This window comes from Furipterus horrens, unplaced genomic scaffold (assembly GCF_987537825.1).
Source record: "Furipterus horrens unplaced genomic scaffold, mFurHor1.1.pri manual_scaffold_5, whole genome shotgun sequence".
NCBI lineage: Eukaryota > Metazoa > Chordata > Mammalia > Chiroptera > Furipteridae > Furipterus > Furipterus horrens.
In genome coordinates this window covers 122,819,299-122,832,072 of record NW_028327175.1, presented here as the reverse complement: position 1 = coordinate 122,832,072, position 12,774 = coordinate 122,819,299, and the positions used below count along the sequence as shown (strand labels likewise).

The following is a 12,774-nucleotide window of genomic DNA, read 5'->3' as shown; positions in this document are numbered from 1 at the left end:
GGCAAAATAGCAGTGTACAAAGTCAATATAGAGAAATTGAAGGCATTTCTGTACACCAACAATAAAATATCAGAGATAGAAACTATATATATATACATACCATTTGCTATAGCAACAAGAAAAATAGAGTACGTAGGAATAAACTTAACCAAAGAGATAAAAGACCTGTAGTCAGAAAACTACATAACACTGAAGAAAGAAATTAAGAAAGATACAAAGAAATGGAAGCATGTACCATGTTCATGAATGGGAAGAATCAACATCATTAAAATGTCCAAGATTTCCAGGCAAGATAAAGGCATAGACAGACACACTGCATTTCCCTCCACAACTAAGAAGAAATACAAATACCTCAAAACTAGAAACAACCAGAAGTTCCAGAAAATCAAACTATATTGAAGTCCAGCAAACAAAGATATAAAGAAGAAATACTCATCCAGACAGGTAGGAGGGGTGGAGCCAGGGCAGAGAGGACGCGGTGTGGTGATGGCAGTAGTGGCAGCAGCAGCAGGCCAGCAGAAAGCGCAGTCACACATTTTAAAAAGTCAGGAGGGACACCTGAGGAGCATTCCCAGCTCCTCACTGGACCTTGCAGCTCACAGTCCCAGCACCAGGGAAAATCAAGCCTCATTGCTTCTGACTGTGCAGACCAGTGGGGGTTGGGGTGGAGGCAGAAACTGCCGGTCTCAGCAGAGTCCACTTGTTTAAAGGGCCCCCACAGTCCTAGAACATCTGCAGACCCACCCACTCTGGGAACGACGGCCAGAGCAGCAGCTAGAGGGGCACCAGTTCGGTATGGAAGTGGGAGAGGTACCTGGAAAAGGGGCGAGTGCTGAGCGGGTGGCATTGTTCCCTCTATGACCCCTCCCCCACATACAGCGCCACAACGTGGTGAAACAGGTTGCCTTGTACTGACAAATGCCTAAGGCTCCGCCCCTTACAATGTAACAGGAGCAACAGCTCTACCTAGGACATGGAGGCAAACAAACATAGGAGCCTGTCAAGATGAGGAGACAGAGAAGTATGGCCCAAAACGGGGAACGGATCAAGGTTCCAGGGGGAGAAATAAGTGATGAGGACATAGACAACCTAACAGATGCAGAATTCAAAATCCTGGTGATAAAGATGCTCACAGGCTTGACAGATATGCTTGAGTACAGCAAACACATAAGAGAATAAGTGAAAGCTATGCTAAGTGAAACGAAGGAAAATTCAAACAAAACCAATGGTGAAGAGAAGGAAACTGGGGTTCAAATCAATGTTTTGGAACATAAGGAAGAAAAGAAAACAGTCAACCAGTGCAGAATGAGGAAGCAAGAATTGAAAATAATGAGGAAAACTTCCCAAATTTTGTGAAGGAGATGGACATACAGGTCCAGGAAGCATGAAGGGTCCCAGGTGAGCTGGACCCAAAGGGGACCACACCAGGATGCATCATGATTGAAATGCCAAAGGTGAAAGATAAAGAGAGAGTCCTGGGGGCAGCAAGAGGTGGAGAGTTGCCTACAGGGGGCTGCCTATAGGACTATCAGCTGATTTCTAAGGGGACACTTTGCAAGCAGGAAGGGACTGGCAAGCAGTATTCAATGTGATGAAAAGCAACCTGCACCCAAGATTACTCTATCCAGCAAAGCTATCATTTAGAATGGAAGGGCAGATCAAGTGCTTCCCAGACAAAGTAAAGCTGAAAGAGTTCATCATCACCAAGCCATTATTATATAAAATGTCAAGGGGACTTACTTAAGAAAAAGAAGATCAAAACTATGAACACTAAAATGACAACAAACTCACAACTATCAACAACTGAATCTAAAAAATAAAAACAAAATCCAACTAAACAAACCAGAATAGGGACAGAATGATAGGCATGGGGATCATTTGGAGGTTTATCAGCTGGGAGGCGGGAGGAGGACAAATGGGGAAATGGTGCAGGGACTAAGAAGCATAATCAGTTGGTACAAGATAGACAGGGGGGTGTTAAGAATAATATAGAAAACGGTGAAGCCAAAGAACTTATATGCACAACCCATGGACATGAACTAAGAGGGGGTGGCATTGCTGGAGCGAAGGGGGGTATTGGGCAGAGGGGAACAAAGGGGGAAAAATTGGAACTACTGTAACAACATAATCAATAAAATATGTTTTAAAAAAATGTCCATACTATCCAAAGCAATTTACAGATTCAATGCAATCCCTACTAAAATACCAATGACATATTTCACAGACCTAGAATAAATACTTCAAAACTTTGTATGAAACCAAAAAAGACCCCAAATAGCCAAAGCAATCTTGAGACAGAAGAACACAGTAGGAGAAATCAAAATACCAAACATCAAACTATACTACAAAGCCACTGTGATCAAAACAGTCTGGTACTGGTATAAGAACAGACATATAGATCAGTGGAACAGGATAGAGAGCCCAGAAATAAACCCAGGTCTATATGGCCAACTAACATTTGACAAAGTGTGAAGGAGCATAAATGGAGTGAGAAGAGCCTCTTCAACAAATGGTGCTGGGAGAACTGGACAGGGACGTGCAAAAAAAATGAAACTAGACCACCAACTTATGCCACACACCAGAATAAACTCAAGATGGATCAAAGACTTAAATGTAAACTGTGACACCATAGAAGTCCTAGAGGAAAACATAGGCAGGAAAATTTCAGATGTCCCACATAGCAATATTTTCACTGATATATCTCCTAAGGCAAGGGAAATAAAGGAAAGAGTAAACAAATAGGACTACATCAAACTAGAGTTTCTGCTCAGCAAAAGAAAACATCAGCAAGGTGAAAAGGAAACCAACTGTATGGGAAAACATATTTGCCAATGATACCTAGTAGCAAGCTTTGTAGGTCTCACTACTAAGACCAATCTAACTAAAAACAAGAGGGGAGGTATGGGAAGCTGGGGTGCTTGGTGGTGGCAAATGTAGCTCAGCCCCAGAGTGGAAAACCACTGGGAGCATGGTGGCACGCAGGACCCACTCCACATACCGGTTTTCCCGTGGGCAATCAGGCCTGCACTTATATAACAGTTAAAAAGCTTGCTTTCTGCTAGAGGATCCCTCATCCTGGGCTGAGAACAATAGATGTTCAGCGTGTAACCTTGAACCAGCCTCTTAGAGCTTATTCTGGGCCAATTTGTAAGAATAGGATGTGGCTAGACAAGTTATTCTTATCATCCATGCATGTATAACATTCTTTTCTCTAATATTTAAAAGTAATAATCATATAAGGCAATAATTGGCATTATGATTCACAATTTTCTTGGATGTAATCCACCTAAGAAATCAATAAAAGCCTGATAAGGCAGGGGCAAACTGCACTTTCTCCTCTAGAAAGTGGCCAGTTCTGTCCCCTCTTCCCCACAGGATTCTTGCAGTCGCTGTGCATTTATTCCCTCATCCACAATGCCATGGACTCTGCTGGTCAGAGGTCCGCGACAATACCTCAGACAAGGGATTGATCTCCAAAATATATAAAGAGATTATACGACTCAACATCAAGAAGACGGAAAGCCCAATTAAAAAATGGGCAAAGGACGTGAACAAACATTTCTCCAAGGAGGATACACAGAGGGTCCATAGACACATGAAAGAATGCTCAACATCACTAGCCATCAGAGAGATGCAAATTAAAACCACAATGAGATACCAGTTTACACCAGTCAGAATGGCCATCATCAACAAATCAATAAACAACAAATGCTGGTGAGGATGTGAAGAAATGGGAACCCTAGTGCACTGTTGGTGGGAATGCAGACTGGTGCAGCCACTATGGAAACAGTATGGAATTTTCTAAAAACAAAACAAAACTAAAAATGGAACTGCCTTTTTAACCAGCAATTCCACTGCTAGGATTATACCCCCAAAATCCTGAAACACCAATTCAAATAACTTGTGCACCCCTATGTTCATAGCAGCACTATTTACAATAGCCAAGTGCTGGGAACAGCCTAAGTGCCCATCTGTAGATGAGTGGATCAAAAAACTGTGGTACATTTACACAATGGAATTCTATGTAGCAGAAAGAAAGAACTCCTGCCATTTGCAACAACATGGGTGGGACTAGAAAGAATTATGCTTAGTGAAAGAAAGAAAAATACCATATGATATCACCTGATACAGGAGACTAATGAACAACCAAATGAACAAAACTGAACAAGGAACAGAGAAACAGTTATCGGGGGGGAGGAGGGAGGGAGAGAAGGGGGATAAGTAGAGGAAGGGTCTAGTCAAAGAATGTGTATAAATGGCCCATGGACATGGACAACAGGGTGGGGAATGACTGTGGGAGAAGGGGTGGGCTGGGTAGGGGGAACAATGGGGGGAAAATGAGACAACTATAATTGAAAAACAATTTTAAAAATTAAAAAAGAGTGTGGACACTACAGACCAAGACAAATACCATATGATTTCACTTATATGTGAAAGCTAAAAAACAAAACATAACAGAAACAGACTCATAGATACAGCGAACAGACAGTTGCCAGATGGGAGGGGGCTGAGGGAGCTGGATGAGGAAGGTGAAGGGATTGAGAAGTGCAGCTTGGTGGTTACAGAACAGTCACAGGCTGTGAAGTGCAGCACAGGGAGTGTAGGCAATAATATAGCAAGGTGTCAGGTGGGTACTAGAATTATCAGGAGGATCACTTTGTAAGTTATATAATTATCTAACCACTATGTTGTGGACACTAAAGCCAGACTGCCACTCCAGCAAGTTTGCTTCAGCTCTCTGTGCCTCAGTTTCCTCATCTGTCAAGTGAAGATTAATAACAACTTAAGTTCTGCATGGAAAGAATTTTTTTTCTGTTTTATTATCTGGTATATGCTTGGCTCCTGAGCATACAGTAATTTTTGGATTGAAGACTAAATCAATACAAATATAAAGGATGCTTGGCACAGTGCCTTGCACTAGTAAGTGCTCAATATGTGTTAGCTGTGATCATTGAGATGGTAAGGCAGCTTTCGCTTTCATTTCAGCTCTTCATAACCTTGGGGGAATAGCCTTATCAGAAAGAAAGAAAAGCTTGTGGATAAAGGGAGGGGGGGCGGCGGACAGAACACTGTGCAGGAAGAGGAGTTGATAAGAGCCAAAGGCCAGTCACCACTTGGTCCTCACCAGGAGTCAGCGTACTGGACCACACTGTGTCCAAACCCAGCACTGTCCATAAGGAAAGTTGTTGGCTTGTCTGTGTCCAAATTGAAGCAGAGAGAGGAAGCCAAGCCTGGAGAAGAGAGTGAGGAGAGCTTTGGAAAAAGGTCTTTCTGTTCCATCTCCCCACGCCCGACCCCCACCCTCCCCTGCAGGCCCAGTGCCCCAGTGTCTCCTGATCTTCTGGACTCCGAGGCTGGGACCTCCTTCACCCTTGCGTCTCTCTTTCAGATGGTCCAGAGACAGTTCTTCGCCCAATGGCCTACTGGCAAATTTCAGTTCTCCATTTCTGCCAAACAACACCCAAGCTCTAAATGTGCGCCTACCCCACCCTTACCCTGGGGCTCCTAAGAAGAAGAGTCCAGGAAAACTTGGGGCCAATGGGGCACTGTGGGCAGAGCACAAAGTTAACTTGTTCTGCCTACTTGAGAACTCTCTGGATTGTCCAGGAAACTGGCCTCTCTTCCAGCATCTTTTAAACTCCCCCTAGATTTATTCTTCAATCTCCTCTCTCTCCACAAACTCCAGATCTCAAACCCTAGATCCCTCTCCTAATGTCTAAGTCCAAAGCATATGTTTCTCAGCTCCCTTCCTACCCAGACCCCAAGTCCCTCATCCCCCTTCATCGCAGCCCCCAGCTTACCCATCAACAGGAGAAGGGATGTTCTGGTCCTGGTCATGACTGGAAGGTCAGACATGGGCTTCCAAACTCCTGAGCCTTGAGGAACAGCTGGACGTTCCAAGATGCCACGGGACCAAGTGAGCAGAGAGGTGGTCAAGAGGCTGGTGGTAGAAAGGGAAGTTGTCAAAATGACTAAGGAGTGAAGGGCGGAGAATATGACTAAAATAAGCAGAGAAAGGGGCCGAGGCAGCCACATATTCCCACCCAGGAGTCTTTCTGACCAGAGATGACAACTTGCTTCTTTCACCTCACCAGTCCAGACTTATGTGGACGCCAGTCCCTACCCTCTCCCAATTTTGCTTGATGTACTGGCTGAAGGTTCCCCTTGACTTTGAAACTTTTTTTAGCCTGGGGAGAGGGAAGGGAAGATGTCAGGGTAGGGTTAGGACCCGAACGGAGACTGGTGGGAACCCTCCACTTCTGGCCTGGAAACCTCCGGGCCAAGGAATCAAGCATCTGGGCCCTCAGAGGAGTACAGGGTAGGTATTCACTCGCTTATTTATCATTTATTCAATAAGTCTAACTTCAGGCTGATTATGCATGCCCTCTATCAGGCCCAGCTGCAGGATCACTGGAGAAGGCAAATGTGTAAACATGATTTTGCTATGAGGAGAAACCCATTGACCATGGAGAATCTTACCCAGGCTGAGAGGGGCACAATAGGCAAGGCATCCTGGAGGAGGTCACATTTGAGTTAAATCTTGAAGGCACCTGACTACAGGAGAGTGTATTTCAGAAGGAATGGGCAAATGTGGAGGAGGCATGAGACAGGAGAAACTCTGGGGAAATAGATGACGGAAACCAGAGTGGGAGGTGAGAAGTAGCAAGAAATGAGGTCAGTGCTGTGTGGGAGGAAAGTAAGGGGAAGCAACCCACATCCCAGGCCTGGAAACCCCCTTTAAGGCATGTGATTTTATCCTGAGGACATAGGGAAGCATTGTCATTCAAACTTATATTTTAGGATGCTAAAAGGAGGGACTGATGAGCAGGGAGATGATGGGGGCCTGTGGAGTGATCTAGGGGCCATGGCGACGGGCCAGAAGGTGGCCGGTCACTGAGGAGAGGACAGTGGTGCCAGTGCCTGAGCTAGAGAGCACCAGAGAAGGGGAGGGGTGATTGGCTAGACCAACTTTGGTATTGAGACAGCCAAAACGTAGTGTTTAAAAGTTTGGATTCTTTCAACTTCTCTATGCCTTAGTTTGTTCATCTGCAAAATTGGGGTGATAATGAAAGTATGCACTTTCTATGGTTGCTGGGAAGGTTGAGTCAGTAAGAGTGAAATATTTAGAAGAGTGTGTGAGAGCTTTAATTCCTAGCTGTTATCATCACTATGCTGTGTTAACCGTGGCATTAGGTAAAAGGGGCCCCAAGGGCTCTGGGAGGCAGTTGGGTATGTGGGCTGGATTTCAGGAGAAAAGTCTGGGTTGGAGATGAGTCTTGGAACCATCAGCAGAAGTGCTGGATGAGATCCTGGTGGGAGTGTGAAGAGGGAAGAGAAAGATGTGCCAGGGAAATGCTAATGTTGGCAGCAGAGCAGGCACCTGTAGGGGTTGAGAAGGAGTGAGAAGGGCAGCCTAGAGAAGAATGGGAGCAGTGTCACAGGTCAACAGACATCAAGTGAGGTCAGAAACAAGAAAGTCCCCAGATATGACAATGGAGGCTGCTGCTGGTGGCCCTGGGCGAGCCAGCATGGTGGGGCTTGGGGGCTGGGGGCCTGGGCATAGAAATGTGTGCAGCAATATCACCTAGAGACAAGCAGCTCTGAAGACCTCAGACACCATGTGGCTGGGAAAAGTCCTGATATTCTTAGAGATGAAGAAACTTTGAAAGAGAAAGAAAGGTAGGGTAGGGCTGTGGTAATTTCTAAGAAGGAAATGGTGACAGAAAAACCCAGTAAGAGAAAGAATTGGTTCAGATTCTGGAGAGGATAAATAATGAACCAGAAATGACTCAGGCCAGAAGTCTGAGAGGTTCAGGGTTGATCTAATGGACAGGGCAGATACCAGAGTGGCCTCAGGCCTTGCAGGTGCCCTGAATTCTGGCCTTGCCATTGCTTCCTTTCCTCAGACTTGGGTTCCACACTTGGAGGGTGAAGGTGGACAAGATGGGAATACTGGATGAATAAGACTTCATTTCCTCTCCCAAGTGCCCAAAAGCCTTCAGTGATACTTCAGAGAGAAACCAAGGTAAGACACCTCACCTTTGGAAAGGATAACTTGGATCATAAAAGTATACAACAGGATGTATCCTTAATTCAACCCACCCATTTTTTTATATGAAGGCACTGAGGCTCCAGCCAGAATCTTAGGGTGTGTAAAACCCATAGCATCATTTCACTGAATCATGCATGACATTTCCAGAAAAAGGATGGCAGCTAAGGCGGGAGGTGATATAAGCAAGGAAGGGGTAGACACCCGAGTTACTCATCTCCTCAGCCCAGCAGTTTCATGAGTCAGTTATATCCAGCTCTGTCCATCTGGTACTCCTAGGGCTGAGCCTGTGGCAAGAGGTCAAAGGCCAAGAAAAGGCCTGGAGAAGTTTGGAGGATAGCCAGCCTGTCCCACTGCTGGCACTCCTGACTTAATAAGTTTCTGCCCAGAGGTACTGACTGAAGAAGATTCCAGCAATGTGGTGGGGCTCGAGGGGCTGCATCTGAATCTGATCTGCCACGTATTGAGGGTAGGGTGGGTGGGTGAAGAAACCAGGACAGGAGCTGATTTAATTCAGATATGACTTGCCAAAGCTAAATGGAACTGAATAATTTGGGATCTGTCTCCTGGGATGTTTTTTTCCATGGCAAGAAGAGAACAGAAATCTGGTGTACAGCAATCCTTGGATTTCTCAGTCCATTTCCACCCCACAGCCACCCACAGGGCCTGAACAGGTCTTCCAGAAAGTTTCTGCTCCTCCTCTTGCTACATGCAATCTGTCTCACCTCTCTGTCTTTAAAGGACAGTTCCTCACCTCACTCCCAAATTTCTCCATCAGGTCATTTTGCTCCCAGGTGGAAAGGGATAGAGGGATAGGACCCTCCCCATGGTGTTCTCAGAGGTTGAGGATAAATTCTTGAAGACTAAACCAAGTGGACTCATCAGGAGGGTCTTACAGATGAAGAAATGTAACTAAAGCCTGTGACCATCCCAAGGATGGATGGAGGGGAACACTCCTGACCCCCAGATTTTGGGTGCCAGCCATGTCATGAGTTATCACAAGAAGAAGGGGACTGAAATGCTAGGACTTGGGGTAGCAACACCATCAAGAAGACTTCAGACTTTACCATGAGTTTAGTTTCTTGCACCAAGTAGGAAAACAGAACCTTTGGAAAGGTAGTGGTATTAGTTACAAACAAAGGCAGCTGCTGTATCAGAGGCTTGGAAAACCAATGTCTTAAATGAGATCAGTGTTTATTTCTGTTTCATGCTTATGTATGAATATGGAGTAGGCTCCTTCTGCCTCACTCTGACCTTCTTGGGTATTGTCCTCATCTGTCTGCAAGGTACCAAATGGTGCACCATGACATTTATGCTCCAGCTGATGCAAAGAGGGTGAGGAGAAAAGGAGGACACTCCTTCTCTTGGAGGACCCAACTCTAAAGTTCACTGGCTCTACTCACATTCTACAAGCCAGAACCTAGCTATATGACCATCTCTAGGTGCAAAGAAAACTGGGAAATGTCCTCTTTAACTGGGAGGCTGTATTAGTTATCCATTGCAGCATAACAAATCACTCCAAATGCAGTGAACTGAAACAATTTATTATTTCTCACAGTTTCTGTGAGGTGACAATCTGGGCAGTTCTTCTTTTGAGTTTGCCGGGACGAGAAGGCCCATGGTGGCCTCGTGCATGTCGTTGTGCTGGCTGTCAGCTAGGAGCCTCAGTCATCTCCTTGTGTGGCCACACAGTCACCAGTGGGCTAGAGCAGCGATTTTCAACAGGTGTGTGGCAAGAATTTTTAAAATATGCAATACCTGACTATTTAGTCAGGGGCACACAGCTCTTTTCAAATAAAAAATAGCAACAGCCAACACAACGATAGCCGTCTGGGGTAAATGAATCAAAATTATAGCTTTAAAAAATATTTTCTTTTGTCAGATTGGCAAAAACAAACAAACAAACAAAAACAAGAAAACATATATTTTGGTGTGCCACAGAATTTTAGTAATTAGCTTATGTGTGCCATGAGATGAAAAAGATTGAAAATCATTGGGTTAGATGGGTCTCGGCATGGTAGTTATAGGGTTGTAAGAGGGTGAGAGGAGAAGCTGTGGGCATTCTGACCCTCCTACCACATTCCATTGGTTGAAGCAAGCCATGAGACCAGCCCTGATTCAAGGGTGTAGGGAGCAGGCCCCATCACTTGATGGGAGAAGTAGCAAAGTCATATTACAAAGGAGTGGGATAGAGGGAGGAACAATTCATTGGAAGTCACAATTATAACAATCTACCATGGTGGCCCAGATAAGAACCTATTTCCAAGTAAGATAAAGAAACTGGAGACTGAAGTCTTGTTCTGAAGTAAGGGGCCTCAAAAAGTAAAAGCTGGGGCAGACTTTCCTGGGTTTGGCTCCTTATCAGCAGATTTGTGGCCTTGTTAGTAACTTCGTGCTTATCTAGGTTAATTTGTCACTAAAAGTGTTTTTTTTTTTTTTTTTTTCTAATCCATTATAAAGCTCTTATCTAGCTCAACTCAGCACAAGCCTCCAATTCAAAGATACCCAAGTGGACTCTGAGCCTACAGGATGTTAACTGCCTATCCAAGAACAGGTACCTTCAGACTCAGGTGCCTTCTCTTTTCCTGAGTCAATTAAGGACTTCTGTAGATCTTGACCTCTTTTACCTTTCAACTTAAAAAGGAAGAAAAACCAGAGACTTGCAGTCAAGATGAAGGCATAGGTAGACACACTTCACCTTCTTGTGCAACCATAAGAAGGATCATAACTGTCAGGCTGCCTTTACTCCAAGACACCACCCAGAGAACAATCTAGGATTCTACACTAGACTTATTGAAAGAAGGGAAGCAAAAAGGTTAGAAGTAAGAGAGAAGCTCCCAGTCCAATTCAAAGACCCATAAGAGCAAGAAAAGAGGAAAAAGGGGAAGTAGAAAGAAAGGAGGAAGGAGAAAGGAAGGAAGGAAGGAGACCCCTGGTTTCTTGAAAAGGCCTTTAGGAGTCACCTCCTGTCTTCACACCTGCAGGCACCGATGCCACACTTCTTTAAACACACATTTCGGTTAGGGTGAGTTTACCCATCAACACATTCAACAGGTTATTTACATCTCCCTGCTTTTCCCCAGTCAATATGTCATGCTAGGTTCATCAACATTTCTTCTGGGAATGAGCAAAGCCCACTTTCATTTCTTAGGGGGAAAGCTGGGACCAGGTTAATTTGCATATGTTCATTTGCATATGTCAAAAGTCCAGGCAGGTGGTCCAGCTGCCATGTTCTGACATTTCCAGTCTTTTGTTTGTAATAAAAAGAATGACGCTGAGGTCCAGTGTCAAGGATGGAGGGTTTTAAGGAAAAAGGGCATCACAGTCGTTCTACTTCCTGCTGACATGGGGGCGTAGTTAGAGTGTACATTCCCCTCCGTGTCTATATCTCCAATGTTTCTTGTGCTGGCAGGGGTTGGTACTAAGGAGTGGATGGGAGCATGAGGGTATGGGCTGTCTGTACTGTAGCTGTATTGACGGTTCTTTCGATAAAGCTGACAAGGAGTCACAGGAGGAAAGGTCCTAGAATGAGAGCTAAAAGTAGTGTTAGCAAAGGTGCGAGGTGGGGATAGTAGGATGGACTTCGGTTAAGTCAAACCATGAATCTGATGAGCTACTTATCTTATCCCTTAATTGGGCAACTTGATCTGTTAGCCTCTTAACTATATCTTGTGGTATTCCAAATTGGTTAATATAAAAACAGCAGTCTTCCTCCAAAAAAAGCACAGGGACCCCCTTTATAGGCAGTAAGGAGGTCTAAAGCCCTTCTATTCTGAAGGACAACTCCGGCTAAGGAGTTTACCTGATATTTTATTTAGAAAATAGCCTGTGCTGTATCTTCTAAGCTCTGTTCAAGTGCTAGGGATAACTCCTGGTGATATTTGAGGGAAGTTCCTAGCCCAGTCACTCCTGTTATGACTCCAGTAGTAATGCCAAGGGCTGCCAGGATGGGGATTAGTACTGGAGCTCACTTTACTCTTATTGCCATAGAAAGGCGAATAGGAATCTCCAAGTTCAGTGGCATCACCTATAGGAGAGGGGTGGTGAACCAGAGAAGGTATGTAAATTTTGACGCCAGGTTCAGACAAGAGGCCGGGTGATTTTCATGTTGCTCCTGATGTGTTATATTGATCGTCAAGTCACATAGAAGAGCTGGCAGGTGACCTACCGGGCTAGAAGATCCTGAATGTTGAGTACAGGAAACACGAATGGGTACTCGCTGGCCTTGGGGGATGGAGACCTCGGTGAAGACGGGTCCTGCAATAGATAAGGACTTAGAAACATAAGTTGAGAGGTTTTTCAGATATTGGTTGGCTAAATAAGTGCGGTTCACAGGGGGCTGCAGGAATGCAGAGGAGAGCTACGGGCAGCAAGTGGGACCTGGATTCCCAGACCTGTAAAGCAAGCTGAGTTAAGTGGCTTTTAAGAAGGCCACTCATACATTCTATCTCCCCTGAGGACTGAGGCTGGTAGGGAACATGCAATTTCCAGGTAATTCCCAAAGTTGTGCTGACCTGTGAGGTAATTTTAGAAATAAATGCCAGGCCATTATCAGATTATAGAGATTGAGGCAGTCCGAACGTAGGAATAATTTCTGTTAGCAAAGCGCAAACAACCTCATTTGCTCCTTCCGATGTAGTGGGAAGAGCTTCCACCCAACCAGAAAAGGTATCCACTCACACTAGTACATACTTGACCTTCTTAACTGGTGGCATGTGAGTGAA

General features: G+C 44.9%; 1 protein-coding gene across 1 annotated transcript in view; it reads right to left on the bottom strand.

Moving 5' to 3' along the window:
* Positions 1–12,266, bottom strand: part of ITGAX (integrin subunit alpha X) — a 29,417-nt gene extending 17,151 nt beyond the window's left edge. The window contains exons 1-3 of the mRNA XM_090277682.1: positions 12,219–12,266; positions 5,802–5,941; positions 5,126–5,231 (exon numbers count right to left, since the gene is read on the bottom strand). Of these exons, the coding sequence (XP_090133808.1) occupies positions 5,126–5,231; positions 5,802–5,856 (161 nt within the window). The 5' untranslated portion in view covers positions 5,857–5,941; positions 12,219–12,266. The remainder of the gene's footprint in view (positions 1–5,125; positions 5,232–5,801; positions 5,942–12,218) is intronic.
* Between the last annotated feature and the right edge of the window lie 508 nt (positions 12,267–12,774).